The sequence below is a fragment of the Trifolium pratense genome, linkage group LG2 (genome assembly GCF_020283565.1).
Source record: "Trifolium pratense cultivar HEN17-A07 linkage group LG2, ARS_RC_1.1, whole genome shotgun sequence".
NCBI classification, from domain to species: Eukaryota; Viridiplantae; Streptophyta; class Magnoliopsida; order Fabales; family Fabaceae; genus Trifolium; species Trifolium pratense.
The window spans coordinates 9,739,339-9,757,669 of record NC_060060.1 but is presented as its reverse complement, the minus strand read 5'-3'; the positions used below and the strand labels follow the sequence as shown (position 1 = coordinate 9,757,669).

The 18,331-nt window shown below is 35.8% G+C and overlaps 1 protein-coding gene across 1 annotated transcript; it reads left to right on the top strand.

Annotated features, from left to right (window-relative positions):
- Positions 1-782: 782 nt before the first annotated feature.
- Positions 783-17,923, top strand: LOC123905824 (protein SET DOMAIN GROUP 41). Its single transcript, XM_045955569.1, is given in 6 exon segments — positions 783-1,514; positions 1,614-1,656; positions 2,646-2,749; positions 16,554-16,652; positions 16,829-17,125; positions 17,127-17,923. Coding segments are annotated over 6 exon segments (1,920 nt in total). The 5' UTR covers positions 783-803; the 3' UTR covers positions 17,793-17,923.
- The last annotated feature ends 408 nt before the right edge of the window (positions 17,924-18,331 follow it).

The window sequence follows — 18,331 nt, the reverse complement described above, 5'->3', positions numbered from 1 at the left end:
TTGAATAGAGTAATAGAAATTTTCATTGTGAACATTTTGGGCCACTTTTATAAATTTGAAATTTTTTGGGGCAAATTTAAAATTGAAAATAGGGATCAATTTGCAATTTTCAAAAATTTGATGGACCAAGATAAAATTTTTAGAGACCAATGTGAAATTTTTAAAAAAATTAAGAGTCGGTTTGCAATTTTAAAAAATATTATTATACTCAAAACAAAAATAATTTAAATTCCTTCAAATTATTATTATACTCAAAACATTCCTCCATGCTACTCTTAGGCTTTATAAATAAGTACTCTCTCCGTCCGAAAATATAAGAGAAAATTGATCAAACAAAACGAATGTATTTAGTTCAAATTTTTAACTAAATACATTGATTTTTTTTGATCAATTTTCCCTTATATTTTGAGACGGATAGAGTATAAAGTAACACAATTTTTTGGCCTGGAATATAAACTTTTTTTACATAAGCTAAAGTTTGCTAAACCATGAAGTATGTGTTTGGTTCTGCGGTGGACAGAATTGATTTTGACAAAATTGATTTTGATAGAATTGAGTTTGATAGAATTGATTTATGTTTGGATATATTCATACAAAAGTGAGTTGAACAAAAAATTTGAGTGTAAAAATCAATTCTAGAATGAGAAGCTACAATTTCTAGCTTCAAGTAGAATCCATTCTAGAGACAAAATCAATTTTACACCAAACAAATCAGAATCCATTCTACATGTCCAGAATCAATTCTGGCCGCTCCAGAATTGAAACCAAACATACACGAAAAGTGACATACTAACGTTGATTCCATGGAAATGGAGATGAGATGCAAAGAAGAAATAGACATTAGTATAGACATAACACCATATCTCTTCCCACTCTCTTTCTCTCTCCACAACACACATCTCCACACTCACTGCTCCTCTTGTTTCTCTCTCTTAACTCCCAATAATCCCACAACCAACTCCCATCCCCCATTCTACTGCTCCCCTCAATGCTCAACCGCTCATTCCTCCATCCCTCTCTCCTCCGCCGAACACCACCTTCCTTCCTCCACAACCTCCTCCCTCCTCCGCACCGCTCTCCGCCTCCTCCTTCTTTACCCTCACGTCCCTTCCCTCTCGAATCGATTCAATAACTTACTTACTAACCGTCATTTGCTTACGTGTCAAAACGATGACGTTTCCGAAACTATTCGTCTCGGCGGCCGTGCTATGGCAACTGCAATTGCGAAGCAGAATAACGGCGGCGGTGGATTGATAGAATTGATTGACGATGATGCTGTTTTGGAGATAGCGACTGTTGCTCTATGTGTTGTGCTAACGAACGCTGTGGAGGTGCACGATAATGAAGGATGCGCACTTGGAATTGCGGTTTTTGAACATGCTTTTTCTTGGATTAATCATAGTTGTTCCCCTAATGCATGTTACCGTTTCTCATTCTCCAATTGTTCTTCTGTGCTTTCTCTTGAATCAAAACTTTGTATTGCTCCGTTCACTCACAATTCTCAACAACTAAAAGTAATTTTTTACTTTTTTTTTTTATTTTTTTATTTTTTTTATTTTGTTGCTCTTTTGATTCTGTTATTGCTAAGATGATGTGAATTTTGTGTTTTGCAGATAGATAGTGAGGTTCTTGGTAGCAGTAGTGAATTTGCTCAAGGTTTGTGTTCTTTTTTATTAGATTTATATATTTGTTAACTAATTGGTCACCACCATTGTTTTAAATTGCGGTTGCTGCGATTGCTTGTCAATTTGGTTGCTACAGTGCGCAATGCCGCTATTGTGGCCTAAAATCATTGTGAAATTTTACATACTATATAAAATGACACCACTATGCCACTACAATATTTACCCACAGTTTACATTGAGCACCACATAGAATGTACCAATTCTGTAATAAGTACACTATCGAAAACTTTAGATAACACCCACCATTGGAGAGTCTTAGTTTATTCTATAAGTATTGATTCAAATGTGCTTAAAATACATGGTTGATAGACTATTAAAAATAATTTTTTTTTATTAGATTTGATTCAAATTAGGATGAGGTTCATAAATTTTAATTTTTGGTGAGAAAATTTGATCAAACACGGCCGAAATCATTTCATGTGGCTTCTGATGCGGTTATAATGCTGCCGTACATGTGAATGAAAATTACACTGCAATTGCGGAGCGATGTGGTTGCGGAGGCTTCCACATCAACAATACTGCGGCTGCAATTGCAGATGTGGACCGCAATTTAAAACCATGGTTAGGACTTTGTGTTCTAATAAAGCTTCAAATTGGTTCCTAAACTATCAATCACTTCAAATTGATTACTGAATTATTGGAGGACTTGATGAATTGAGAATAATTTAAGGTCTATTTATTATATTTCTATAGTTCAGCGATTGAATTAGAGATATAGGGATAATTTAAGGACAATTTAAAAGTTTAATCAGACTTTATTCTATATGATGATATGCTTAGTTTACTCGTAAATCATTACTCTTTTCTGTTTTGAAAGTAACTAAGAGAGAGTAATTATATAGTTTAGGGACGAAATTAAAAGTTTACTCGTATTTCTACTATATGATGATGACAATGATATACCATGGGTTTGTAAAAACTAAAAATTAATTGAATGAGATGGTTTTTTGCATGAAAAAGAAGGGCGGATGATCTGTGGCCCAAGATTGATTGTGAGGAGTATCAAGAGAATTAAAAAGGGGGAAGAGGTCACTGTAGCATATACTGACCTCCTGCAGCCAAAGGTATGATTCAAAATAATGTTATTAGTATTAATTTTTCGTGCATTAGAGTTGGCCTACGACGTGTTGTTATTCTGTTCAATATTTTGATGTTTATGTTCAAAGTTGAAAGTTCTGTTCAATCTTCATGCTCTATTTATGACTTAATTTAATGTGTTTAAACATGAAGTTTTGGACACTCCGGTTATACAATATGAAGCTTCAAATCTTAAATGAAACACTTATTTTTGTTGTATCACAGTAGAAATGACAGTTATAAATGAAGCTGTGGTTTTGTTTCTTTGTAATACAAGTACAGCTTGGACTTAATCACTTATATTAGAGGATATTACATTTACATCCCTGAGGTCTCTTTAAATATCAGCACTAACCTCTCCTAAGTTCTCATCAAATAGACAAACCTCCTCCCTTATTCATCAACACGGTTTGTTTTTCAGTTAAACTAAAACACAAAAATGCAGGAGGTTGAACTCTTTCCAATCTCCGAGCATTTAAGAGGCATACTGTGAACTTTCTAATCTCCGAACTTTCAACTCGAATGTAATCGCAAAAAATGTTAGGATCTCCAAAAACTAAATGACATGTGAAGTATTCATTTACATTTTGCTTGTTACTACATGACAGCAGGTTCAAAAAAATGACAGCAGAACAATCACATCCTCCTAATATTGTTCAACTACATGCTTGATTATCCTGTTTAGTGACCCCCCCCCCCCCCCCCTACAAGCATGCTTTTCTACACCATATAGTTTACATATTTATAAACCCAATGCCACTAAATTTGGCACCAGAAAACTTTTCCAAATTCTTATGGCTGCAACATAAAATTTGGGACCCAAGTGATTAGAACAAGTGACGCCTTTGACTATGAGAAAGATAGAAAGAATAATATGCGAACGTTGATGAGAACAACAATGAATGATGACAACGAGAATGCAACTTCAGACATAGTACTGAAAGAAAGAGAATGCAGTGCAAGAACAAAACTGACTTTGAGATATACATGTTTCAATTTTGGGTGTGGGTTTTGAAAGGACAAATGAAAAGGGAATATCAATTTAGAAAGACCAGCGGACATTGTTGTTGATGTTTGTAAAAATAGAGGGGGTATTAGTTGTATTTTGACGGAACTTAGCACAGGTGAGGTCATTATCATTCTCCTTTTATATTATTGTAAACGAAGCAATATGAATTATGATACTATCTAACAGTGATTGATGAGTTAAAATTCCTTTTTTCAAGACTTTCTGTAGCTTTTGAAGGTGTGAAAACACAAGAAGGGGGGGGGGGGGGTTGAATTGTGTTTTAGTCAAGTTTAAAACTTTTTCAAGTTCTTAACTTAACTACAACAGCAGCGGATAAATAACACAATAAAACAAGTTAAGAGAGAGAGAGAGAACACACAAGCAATTTATACTGGTTCCTCTCACAAAACGAGAGTAGTCCAGTCCCCTTGCACTTCCAAGGGATTTCACTATAATCACACAAGATTACACCTGCTCAAGCACACAAGCAAGAGACTTCACAACAATGCTCAAGCACACAAGCTTAAGACTTCACACTTAAGCACACAAGCTTAAGTTTCCTCAAGTAATCGTAAAGTATATGAAAGTATACAGATGCTCTTAGAAGAACCTAAAGAGAGCAAATACAAAGAGTACAGAGTATTTGACTAAAGTGCAAAAACACTTGATAAGAGGTTCAGAGCTTGTATACAGAATTCAGAGTTTGTTCAGCGCACGTTCAATCCTTAATAATTGTATATATTTAATGCAGCTGATCCTTCTAGTATATATACCACCAGAAAAGAGTCGTTGCAAAAAGAACCGTTGGAGTTGATAATCTTTTGTCTTCAAGCAGTCTGTCTTGATGCAGTTTGTTTGTATCTAAACTGAGTAAGAGTTTCAGATACTTTGACTACTGCAGAGTAGACTTTCCTTATTCAGCTAACAAGTCTGAAGACCCACGTTCTCAAGTGAGGACAGACAAAACGAGAGTAGCTGAACCGATCAGGCTTGAAAGGTCCTTTTCTTCATTGGTAGAAGAGTTGACTTGCAAAGGGAATCTTCACAGCTTTCAAAAAGATCTTCAGAGGTTGATGAAGCTTTAGTCACTCAAGAAGTTCTGAAGACTTTATCATCTGAAGGTTGTAACTTCTGAAGTCCAACATCTTCTGAGCGCTTGTGAACTTCTGAATTCACATCCTCTGAGCTTCACTCAGAGCTTATCTGATGCTTATATCTGCGCACTTAAAATAAATTTTTAGTCCTTCCAATTGTTTATTAATACTTTGTTATCATCAAAACCTTTATAGATTTAGGGGCTAATATTTTTAAATCAATTTTGTTCCAACAATCTCCCCCTTTTTGATGATGACAAACATAAGTATTAATTGACAATTGTTGTTAAATTAACTTATCATGTTTCTCTTAGGTTTGTGAGGTTTGCAAGCTCCCCCTAAGATTGATACTTCTTAAAGCCAAAGCTTTAAGTTATATCCATGATATTTTAATTTAGTATAAGATTAAGATAATTTGAAATAAAGTAAATTTCATATCTTTCTTCAGAGTGAGAGGTTTGCAAGCTCTCCCCCTAAGTCTCATAAGGCTAAGTTAAAATTGCACTCTTAACTTATCCTTACTTATGAAATTTATTTCAGTTTCAACTAACTTAGTCTCCACATTGAAATACGTAAAACAACTTAAAAGTAACAACTTTTAACTTAACGGATAAAAGCGAGATAAAAGCGTGGTTTCAGTTTTGAAACTTATCACTTATCAATTAATGCGTAACTACTCCCCCTTTTGTCATTATCAAAAAGTAAAAAAATTTAGATAACCAAGACAGTCAAAGAAGAAGAGTGGTTGTTACAAAGGTGATTTTATTTCAAAGACAAAAAACAACGCGCTAAAAAGTTTATAAAACGGTGAACGAGTTAACATGCCTTCTTCACGTAAAAACAAGAATAAACGAGTAAATCAAGAGAGATTAGGAAGAATGAGAAGGTTTAGTTCACGCATCGCAGAGTTTCGAAGAAAGAAAGAAGACGAAAAACGCGAAAAAGATGAGAAAGATAAAGAAGACAACAAGAAACCACAAGAGGCTGAGATTATAATCATCTCATCAGATTCGGAGGCTGAAGAGAATGAAGATGATGCTGACTATGTTGAGTTCTTGGCTAGCTATGTTCCAGAAGAAGAACAAGAAGAAGAAGAAGAAGAGCAAAACCCAGATCCCATAGAGATTTCATCAGAGGATCCTGAGGAGAAATCTGAGATTTCTTCTGAGTATTATCCATCTGATTAGGATTAGGTTGTCTTTTTCTTTTTCTCTTTACCAATGTACTCAACATTGTTAGATCATTAATAAAAATTTTCGTTTAAAAGCATCTTGTGTTCTTATGTTCTTATTTATCAAAGAAAGTTAGCACAAACAAAAATATAACAAACCACATAACGAAGTGAAAATCCAAAATAAGAAATTGTTCAGACAAAATAAAGAAAAATATGAATAATAAGTTCAGAAGATAAAAACAAAAACAAACATAAAGTGCAAAGAATCCTAAGGTTTCTTGAGAAAGACTAAGAGCTGGTCAAATTTGTCATTCAAAGACCCCACGTTGGAAACAAGACCATCCACTTTGGATTCCAAATTGAGGTGAGCTGTCCTTTGCCTTTCCAAACCTTCTTGTTGTTCCCTCAGAGCTTCTTGAAAGATCTGCAACTGATCAACAACCACAGGAGCTTGATCTTCAACCAAAGGTGCCTTGCCTTTATCAGATGAGGGTTCACCTTCTTCTTGATACTCAATCATCAGAACATCATCCTGATTCAGTACATTCAGTACATCCTCTTCTGGGGCATCATCTAGCTCATTTGCCAACTGGGCAACTCTAGCAGCAGCTTCTTCCAGACGTTCCTTCTCAACCCTGTGAGCTTCAAGACTCTGAAAAAGCTTGGAATCAATCCAGCAAACCTTGAAAGCAGACAAACGCTGTTCAGCAGCAGCAATGGCTTCAAGTTTGGCACGCTCAAATTCCTCATGACTATAAGAAGTCAATCTCTTCAAATCAGCCCTTGCCAAACTGTCCTTCATAAAGCTTATCACATCCAGATCTCTTTTACCAAAAGCAGCCTTAATGTCTTCACCTACAGCATCCAAAGCCTTGCAGATCTTTGCCTTAAGACTTGACACCTCTAAATCCACATCAGAGGGACAAGCTAAGAACCTGTCCTTTATCTTAGACAACCTAAGTAAGTCATCATGAAGCTGAGTGGATAGATTATCAAAAGGGTTAGATGAAGAGGGTGAGAGATTAGGAGTGGTAGATAAGTTTTGTGATTCATTAGCAGGATTGTTAATAATAACAACATTTGCTTTTAAGGGCTTGGGGGCACAAGTGTGAATACGCTCAGGAGAAGCATGTTCAGCACTTGGGTTTGGTTGAGGTTCAGAGGATGGTTCAGGAGTTGATTCAGAGGAAGAGATATCAGATGTTGATTCAGGATAAATGTGTTCAGGGGATGGTTCAGGAGATTTATGTGGAGAGGGTTGTTTTGTGGGAGAGGTTTGTTCAGTGATTGGAATATGTGATTCTGGTTCAGATGATGGAATAGTAGGTGTTTCTTTTTGTGATTGGGGTTGAGGTGAATTTGATTTAAGGGGTGATGAAGATTTATGGGTAAAGGTTTGATTATTGAGGGGGTCTGGGCTAAGATGTTTTTCTAGTTCAGAAAGAGGGTTATCAGAGGTTGGAATAATTGTGGGTTCAGGAAGTATAGTCCTAAGGGGTTTTGTATAACCTATTCCAATTTCAGCTTCATTAAAGACAAACTTAGAAGACTTACCTTTAGGAACAGGAACTTGTCTTCTACGAAGTTTGGTAGCAAGAGTCTCTTCATCTGATTCAGTTGCATCTTCAGACTCAGTTTCTTCAGATGAACTGTCTACCTCAACAACAATAGGCTCTTTGGAAGATCCTTCAGCAGCCTTGTTTGCAACTTCCTCATGTTTCTTCTTGGTTCTCTTTTCAGCATCAGCTTGCTCCACCTTAATCCTCTTTTGAGCCAAGAGATCTGGCTTAGGTTGATCAGCTTGAGAGACAACCTTTCTCTTAGGTCTCCTTGTAGGATTGTACATGTTTGCAGGAGCAGGAGGAATCATACTCCTATCAACAGTGAATCCTTCTTTTCTGAGCACTTCCAAATAGTCCTGAATGATGTGCTCAGCATCAGCTTCTGAAATAACTGGATATCCATCCACATACAAACGATCTTCAAGACGAGCAGATAATTCTTGTGGAGGTGCAATCAGCCTTGTAGAAATAAGACGCATCTTGGTAAGGAAACTGGCATGCAGGATTTCAGGCGAGAACTTCTTCTCCACAAGTTCTGGATGGAATTTCTTTAAGTTCTGAACAACATGACCTTGATGCAGAAGGTCTGATAGCAGCCTAGGATAAACAATAGTTGTTTTCCTCTGAGATTTGCTAGCGAAGATTGCTTCACATATCCTTTCAAAAAAGTAGTCTCCAAGATTCACCTTCTTTCCTGTCAGAAGGAAATACAGCAGATGACGATGAGTCCAGGAGATTGTATCAGTCCCACCAACCCTTGGACTGATAGCTGCTAAGATGATCTTGAAAAGAACTCTGCATTCATCAGTCAGTCCTTTGACTTTGCCTTTCAATGAAAAATCAGTGCAGATGAGATGCAGAAGATCATCTCTGTATCTGGTATCCTTCTCAAAAGCATCTAACTCTATCCCAGAGTTAGGCAAACCAAGTAAAGCATTGAAGTGAATAGGCGAGAATGCCATATTCATTCCACAGATATTTGACCTAATCTGTATACCAGTGAATTCCAACAGACCCATTTCCTTCCTAGTTTTTCCTTTCAGACTAGGATTCCTTTCAATTGCAGCAAGTTCTTCCTTCTTAGCTTCATGTTTGTCAAAAACCTTAGCTTTCATCCAGAATTTCTTCAGCAAATCTGGATATATAGGACCATTAAGCATGTCGAAGTATTTATCCCAACCCTGAGTAATAAAGTACTTTTTAACGTCAAACCCATTAGCTTGTAGACCGTCGAAATCAACCATCTTCTCAGAAAGAAAAGTGAGTTCAGATTCTGGAAACTCCATCTCGTTCCCAACGATCTGAAGATTTTTGAACATAAACGGTGGAATCCTTTTAGACGAAGAAGACGAAGCACCAGCCATTGTTGGAGATTAGGGTAAGGTTTGGAACTAACGAGAGAGAAAGAAAGTTTGTTGAAGGTTTAGAGAGAAAGTGAAAGTGTGGGTTGTGAGAGTGAGAAGTGTGCAAGTGTATTGTGTAAGTTTTATTTAAATGCACACAGTTAACACGAAAATAGCAAATTTGGGAAGTTACGCTAATTGACAGAAAGTTGAATACCAAAAATCATCATTAACCACCCACTACCTGACACACGTAGACCACGTGCAGAAATTTACTCGGTAACTGCTATTTTAATGGACAACTGTTCAGCAGTGAATACTAAACGTTTCCCACTTAAAATAGTTCAGAGCCTCTGAGATATTTAAAATTCTCTATCAGAGTTAAGTACTTCAGAGCTTGTGTTTCAGATGTTCTGAATCATAAGTTCTGATATACATAACCTCTTACACTTTAATTGCCAAGAAAAATTTTCATTCAGAGATTGAAAACATGTTCAGATGTTTCTTTATAAAATCAAATCTTTCAACAGGTAAGGCTTTAGTAAATATGTCAGCCCATTGATTTTCAGTATCAACAAACTTAATATCTATAATGCCTCTCTGAACATAATCTCTGATAAAATGGTGTTTGATTTCAATATGTTTGGCTCTAGAGTGTAGGATAGGATTTTTAGATAAATGAATGGCTGCAGTGTTATCACAATATAAAGGAATATTGTTACTGCTTACCTGATAATCTTCTAACTGATATTTTAACCAGAGTAGTTGTGTGCAACACTTAGCTGCTGAAATGTATTCTGCTTCTGCTGTAGACAAAGCTATAGTAGTTTGTCTTTTACTAGCCCAGGAGATAAGGTTTTCACCAACAAATTGACAATTGCCACTTGTGGATTTTCTTTCAATTTTATCCCCAGCATAGTCAGCATCACAGAATCCATTTAGCACATAATCATTGGATTTCTTATAGAGAAGTCCAAGATTAGTTGTTCCTTTCAGATACCTAAAGATTCTCTTTACAGCTGTAAGATGAGACTCTCTAGGATCTGACTGGAATCTTGCACATAAGCAAACACTGAATAAAATATCTGGTCTAGAGGCTGTCAGATAGAGTAAGGAACCAATCATACCTCTGTAGACCTTTTGATCTACTTTTCCTTCGTCATCTGACTTGCTCATGTTGGTAGTTGAATGCATAGGAGTGTTCATTATCTTGCAGTCATCAAGGTTGAATTTCTTCAGAAGTTCCTTGGTATATTTTGATTGATGAACATAAGTTCCTTCCTTCTTCTGATTGATTTGAATTCCAAGAAAGAATTTCAATTCTCCCATCATGCTCATTTCAAATTCATCCTGCATTATCTTAGAAAAATTCTTGCACAAGGAAGCATTAGTTGAACCAAAGATAATATCATCAACATAAATTTGAATGATTAAAATGTCTTCTTTGGTTGTTTTTCTAAAGAGTGTGCAGTCAACCTTCCCTTTCTCAAAACCCTTTTCAAGAAGGAAATTACTGAGTCTATCATACCAAGCTCTTGGAGCTTGTTTCAGACCATACAGTGATTTCTTTAATTTAAAAACATGTTCTGGGTTTGAGACATCTTCAAAACCAGGAGGTTGCTTAACATACACTTCTTCAGAAATAAAACCATTTAAGAAAGCACTCTTAACATCCATTTGATACAAAGTTATTCCATGATTAACAGCATAAGATAGAAGTAACCTGATTGCTTCAAGTCTAGCAACTGGTGCAAAGGTTTCAGTATAGTCAATCCCCTCTTGTTGACTATAACCTTGTGCAACCAATCTAGCCTTGTTTCTTACCACTTCACCTTGTTCATTCAGCTTGTTTCTGAATACCCATTTTGTTCCAATAATGTTCTTGTGTGAAGGTTTAGGCACTAGAGTCCATACATCATTCCTTTGAAATTGATTCAGCTCTTCTTGCATTGCTACAATCCAAGCATCATCTTTCAGAGTTTCATCAATCTTTGAAGGTTCCATCATTGAGATAAGACCAACTAAAGATTCCTCATTTCTTAGTTGAGATCTTGTCTTCATTGGACTATCCTTGTTGCCTAAGATCAGTTCCTCTGGATGTGATGATTTGTATTTGAAAGTATTTCTTGGGGGCTCATCATCTTCAGACTCATCAACATCAGGTTCAGCAGTTGCTTCAGTTCTTTGTTGTTCAGAGTCTGTAGGAACTGTTATGTTCAGAGGTTTTTCAGAGAATGGATGTTCTGAGTAGTTTGGAATATCTGAATATTGATCCTCTGATACCTGAAATCTAGACAAACCTTCCACAAGCTCTGACACTTGGTCAGGCTCTTTGTCATCAAATTTGACATGCATAGTTTCTTCCACAGTATGTGTTTCAGAAATATACAGTCTGTATGCTTTTGAGCGTTCAGAGTATCCTATAAAAATACCCTTATAACCTCTAGCATCAAATTTCTTTAGATGGACTTTGTTGTTTAAGATATAACATGTACATCCAAACTGATGAAAATAAGAAATATCAGGTTTTCTTCCTTTGAACAATTCATAAGCAGTTTTGTTCAACTTAGATCTGATATAGATTCTATTTTGAACATAACATGCTGTGTTTACAGCTTCTGCCCATAAAAATTTTGCTACATTAGTTTCATGCATCATGGTTCTGGCCATTTCTTGCAGAGTTCTATTCTTCCTTTCTACAACCCCATTTTGTTGAGGAGTTCTAGGAGAAGAGAATTCATGCAAGATGCCATATTTTTCACAAAAGTTTTCAAACGGTTCATTTTCAAATTCTCCACCATGATCACTTCTAACTTTTAAAATAGTGTAGCCTTTTTCATTTTGAATTTGTTTGTAGAAGATGCTAAACTCATCATAAGCTTCATCTTTTGTTCTTAAGATTTTTACCCAAGTCCATCTACTGTAATCATCAACAATTACTAATCCATACTTCTTTCCATTGATAGAGGCAGTGTGAACTGGCCCAAAAAGATCAATGTGAAGAAGTTCCAATGGTCTTGAGGTAGAGACAATGTTCTTAGGTTTAAAAGATGATTTTGTAATCTTTCCTTTTTGACATGAACCACAAAGTGTGTTTGATTGATATTTGATTTTAGGTAAACCTCTGACAAGGTCAAGCTTGCTAAGCTTAGAGATTAACCTCCAGTTAGCATGGCCTAACCTCTTATGCCAGATCCATTTTTCCTCACTCAAGGTCAAAAGACACATCACTTTTTGTTCATTCAAATCAGAAAGATTAATTTTATAAACATTGTTCTTTCTCAGACCTTTGAATATAATGGAGTTATCAGATTGTTTAGATACAGTACATGATTCCTTATTAAAGACAACTACATAACCATTGTCGCAAAATTGACTTATGCTCAATAAGTTATGTTTGAGTCCATCTACTAACCAAACATCATTAATAGATAGGGAAGAATTACCTACTGTACCTGTACCTATTATCTTTCCTTTTTGATTGCCTCCAAAGCCAACAGATCCGCCTTCTTTCAAAGTCAGCTTAGAAAATAGTTGTTTGTCACCAGTCATATGCCTTGAACATCCACTATCCAGATACCATGAGTGATTCATGATACTTCTTTGAGTGGCAGGCTGTATGAGAAACAACTTTAATCATTGCGATAGAACTCTTCATCAAGGTTAATGATAAAGTCATCCCAGTATTTGGTATAAGCCCTTCTTTGATACTTCTTTGAGTGTCAGCCATTTGTCTAGGACATAAGCCCTTCTTCCTTTGCATAGGACTTGTTTCCATACTCTAGGTAGGACATATCCTTTCCTAGTTGGTAAATCTGAATGATACATTATTTCAGCTTTTGGTACCCATCTTCTGGGTCCACGCTTGTTAGTCCACAAATGCTTATTATGTTGTTTAGTGTTAGAGAAAGATCTTGGTTTGGAATAATAACCTTTTTGAAATCTTTTCTTTGTTTGAGATCTGTTATTATTCCAGGATTTGGATTGTTTATGATTCCAGGGTTTGTATTTATTACCAATCCCATGTTCTGATTGATTATATCTACTGACTCTAGAATCATAAATAATCTGAGTCCTGTACTGCATCTGAGATTTGGAGTTTAAATTCTTTCTTTTAAAAACTTCTGAGCTTTTAGATTGATTAGCCTCAGGTACTGAAGTTCCTTTGGTTCCAGAATTTGAAGTCTCAGATTTTGAAGTTTTCAGAACTTCTGAACTAATGTTCTCAGGTTCTGAACAACTTCTATCTTCTGAACTTTCCTTTCCAGATCCTGAGGAACTTGGTTCCTCTGAGCTGTCGGCTTCTAAATCACTCAGATCATCATTGTTATTTTCAACAATACCAGGATTCTTTCCCTCTTCACTGGATGGAACAACATAATAAACCCAAGATTTTCCAGCCTTTTTGGCAGAGGTCTTCAGCTTTGAATATGTTCTACCATATTCATAGCCAAGTCCTTCTCCTCTATGTCTCAAAACATTATAAATTCTATTAGCAGCTTTGCTCTTCCCAAGGTTGAGATGCACAAACTGTTGAAGAGCTATTTCCTGCTCATCAATAGGTTTGTGACAAACAGCACAACCCTTTTCAAAGTCATTTACTCTATTCAGAGTTTCTTGATAGAGACCTTGAAAATGTTCTGCTTGTTCAGTCAGAGTGTCAAGCTTTTCTTGTAAAATTTTTTGTTTACTTAACACTCTGAGATGTTTCTCAATGACCTTGTTAAGTGCAGTTATAAGTTGAGATTTAGAACAGTCAGAAAATACCTCATCTGTTACTTCTGATTCTGATTCTGATTCATCCTCTGAGTCTGCATCTGAGTCAGTTGAAGCCATCAGGGCTAGATTTGCCTCTTCTTCTTCCTCAACTTCTTCCTCAGATGATAGCTCTTCAAAAGTAGCCATCAGACTCTTTTTTAATTTGCTCTTAAATTGTTGTTTCTTTGAGCTGTATCTTTTGCTTTTGTCTTTAGCAGACATTTCTGGACAGTCAGCAATAAAGTGTCCTGGCTTCTTACAGTTGAAGCAGTTCTTCTGATCATCCTTTTTGCTGACAAAGTTTCTGGAACTGTTACCTCTGAAATTTCTTTTGTTAAATCTGTTCCATTGCTGAAACTTGGTGAATAAAGCAAACTCATCTTCACCCATTTCCTCCTCTTGACCATCTGCAGAAGATTCCTCTTCAATGTCAAGAAGCTGAGTCTTAAGAGCTTTAGAAGGAGTCCTAGTTGACTGTAAAGCCACAGACTTGGACTTCTTCTTAGCTTCTGAGTCAGCGTTCAGAACCATCTCATGGCTTCTGAGATTGCTTATCAGAGCCTCAAGACTCAGAGTCTTGAGATTTTGAGCTTCTTCTATTGCAGTGACCTTAGGTCTCCAAGCAATAGGAAGACTCCTCAGAATCTTCTGAACATGATCATAGGTGGAATAACTCCTCTTAAGAGCTTTAAGACCAGATACAAGGATTTGAAACCTTGTAAACATAGTCTCAATGTTTTCATCTTGTTGCATAGTGAATAGTTCATATTGCCTTATCAAGAGACTAGCCTTAGCCTCTTGAACCTTTTCATTACCATCATAGGTAGCACACATAGAGTCAAAGATAGATTTAGCAGTAGACTTGTTCTCTATTCTGACATAATCCTCATGTCTAATAGCACCAACAACAATGTCCTTTACTCTATGATGCTTAGTGTAGGTTTTTAAGTTAGCTGGTGTGAGTAACTTTCTATGCTCAATGGACAATCTTCCATGTTCATTTAAGTTTTCAAAAGTTACTCCAGCTCAACCAAATCCCACAACTCATGATCAATAGCAGTAATATTGCTATACAGTCTTTCCTTCCACCACTCAAATAAAGATGCATCACCATTGAATATAGGGGCTTTTCTATTGCCACTATGTTCATGTGATTCATTACTTAAGTAGTCAAAACCAAAAGCATTTCTAGGACCACCACCAGCACCACTGGCCTCACCGGCTTCACCGGTTGTTCTAGTACTACTATCGTCTCCTCCAGACATAGTGTTCTCACAAGATCTTTACTGTCTCACTGTTAAGTGAAAGTAACAGACCAGAGCTCTAGATACCAATTGAAGGTGTGAAAACACAAGAAGGGGGGGTTGAATTGTGTTTTAGTCAAGTTTAAAACTTTTTCAAGTTCTTAACTTAACTACAACAGCAGCGGATAAATAACACAATAAAACAAGTTAAGAGAGAGAGAGAGAACACACAAGCAATTTATACTGGTTCCTCTCACAAAACGAGAGTAGTCCAGTCCCCTTGCACTTCCAAGGGATTTCACTATAATCACACAAGATTACACCTGCTCAAGCACACAAGCAAGAGACTTCACAACAATGCTCAAGCACACAAGCTTAAGACTTCACACTTAAGCACACAAGCTTAAGTTTCCTCAAGTAATCGTAAAGTATATGAAAGTATACAGATGCTCTTAGAAGAACCTAAAGAGAGCAAATACAAAGAGTACAGAGTATTTGACTAAAGTGCAAAAATACTTGATAAGAGGTTCAGAGCTTGTATACAGAATTCAGAGTTTGTTCAGCGCACGTTCAATCCTTAATAATTGTATATATTTAATGCAGCTGATCCTTCTAGTATATATACCACCAGAAAAGAGTCGTTGCAAAAAGAACCGTTGGAGTTGATAATCTTTTGTCTTCAAGCAGTCTGTCTTGATGCAGTTTGTTTGTATCTAAACTGAGTAAGAGTTTCAGATACTTTGACTACTGCAGAGTAGACTTTCCTTATTCAGCTAACAAGTCTGAAGACCCACGTTCTCAAGTGAGGACAGACAAAACGAGAGTAGCTGAACCGATCAGGCTTGAAAGGTCCTTTTCTTCATTGGTAGAAGAGTTGACTTGCAAAGGGAATCTTCACAGCTTTCAAAAAGATCTTCAGAGGTTGATGAAGCTTTAGTCACTCAAGAAGTTCTGAAGACTTTATCATCTGAAGGTTGTAACTTCTGAAGTCCAACATCTTCTGAGCGCTTGTGAACTTCTGAATTCACATCCTCTGAGCTTGCTTATCTGATGCTTATATCTGCGCACTTAAAATAAATTTTTAGTCCTTCCAATTGTTTATTAATACTTTGTTATCATCAAAACCTTTATAGATTTAGGGGCTAATATTTTTAAATCAATTTTGTTCCAACAGCTTTCTCATTTTTGGACACAAAAATTCCTTTTATGTATCTCTGTTCGCTGTATATTTTCATCTTGGGAATAATATACTAGAAAATCAATTTTGCCTTTGAACAATTGAACATGTTATAAAATCTATCCACTCACTCCATTTGTTGCATATATTATGTATCATTTGAATTTTCTCCCTCATGTATGCTTTTGTCATTGTATTCATGACATGTTTTGCCTTCCAATATATGAATGTAGGGAATTGTTAATTAAAAGGAATGTTATCTGCAAAATTATCAATATAAATGCATCCTCATAAATTAGATGAAATTTTTTCTCACAGGTTTTTCTGTCTCATCTGAATTTTTTCTTCCATTTTCTCATTTCTTCATTGAGTTCCTTCACTTTATTTACCCATTATTAAGCTTCTCCCAATTTGTATTTGGCTTTTCTAGGAATTGAGGCAATCAGAACTATGGTCAAAGTATCGGTTTATTTGTTGCTGCAAACGATGTAGTTCTCAGCCCTTCACATATGTGGATCATGCATTGCAAGTAAGAATTTGAAACTGATATTCTAGTTAAGTTAGATCATCATTTCATTGACGATTTCATTGAAGTCGCCAAACTAAGGAATTTATTTGCATCAAATATGCTCTTTTTAACATGAATTTTCTGATAAATATTTGTGAGTCGCTGAGAAATGAAACTAATATTGTTTTATTATTCAGGAAATATCTGTTTTCAGTGGAGATTCATCTGTTTTACGTTCCAATTACAAGTTCTGCAGAGACACGGCTGATAGAAGATTGACCGATTCAATTGAAGATGTTATATCAGAGTACCTTTTAGTTGGTGATTCTGTGACTTGTTGTGAGAACCTTGAGAAGATTCTTATCGAAGGTCTAAATGATGAGAAGCTAGAGGGAAATGAAAGAAAATCACATTTTAAATTTACGCTGCATCTTCTTCACCACCTCTCTTTAAGTTCCTATACAACACTAGCTTCAGCATATAAAGTGCGCGCTTAGTGATTTATTATCTGTAGATTCTGAAATGGATCTTAACCAATCAAAAGCTTTTCATATGAGCAGGACCAGTGCTGCATATTTTTTGTTACTGGCAGGTGCAGCTCATCATCTCTTCATTTCCGAATCATCGCTTATCGCGTCAGTTGCCAATTTCTGGATAGGAGCTGGTGAATCTTTGTTAACTCTTACCAGAAATTCAGAGTGGAGTAAGTTTGTTAATTTTGATTCGGTTCTGTCAAACCTTGCTTCCGACACAAATTTTGAATGCTCTAAGTGTTCATTAATGGATAGATTTAAAGCATGTACATTAAATGGTCAAATCAAAAGTGAAGAATTTGAGAATGTATCAAACGACTTTATTCATTGTGTCTCAGATATTACTCCTAAAGTTTGGAGTTTCCTTGTCTATGGTTGCCATTTTTTAAAATCATGTAAAGACCCTATCAATTACAATTGGCTAACGTCTTTCGAAAGTGACTCATGTTACACTCATGAATCTGAGAATGTCATCGGTGTTAGCGAACGGGCTTACAATGATCAAACAGGAGCACACATTCTTCAACTTGGTGAACACTGCTTAACATATGGAAGATTATTGGCTTGTATATGTTATGGTCCCCATTCCCAGTTGGTTTCTCATGTTCAAAATATTATAGATCATTAAAATATATTTTTATTTTCAAGAAGAATTCTGATGTACATATGACAGCTTGTGAAAAATTTGGTGTGACCATGAAATAAGATTCTTTCATTCTTTTATGTTGAAAGCTGCTCATGGCTTTGTTATCAAGATGAATTCAATATGGTGTAGGGAATTGTTTTGGGTTCCCACTTCAAAAATTTTATTTTAGGATATTATTTTTAGTGAACAAGAACTCAGGTGCTTTATTTTTGGTGATTCAACATATTATAAATTAATGTGACATACAATCTGATGATATTAAATGAACAAAACTTATGAAATCATAAGAAAACTTGTTAAAAACTTCGGTTTCAATTTTAAAAATTATTCATTCTTGTAATTTAATTATTATTGATATAAAACGTTTATATTTCTCTTTTTAATTCATGTCTATTATTTTTCTTTCTAATCCATGTCTATTATCTAACATGTGAACACCTAATATTATTTTTACCCAAGAAGGAAATAGAACACGACTCTCTCCTCTTCTCTTTTCTCAACCAAGCCGCTGCCTCTAGCAA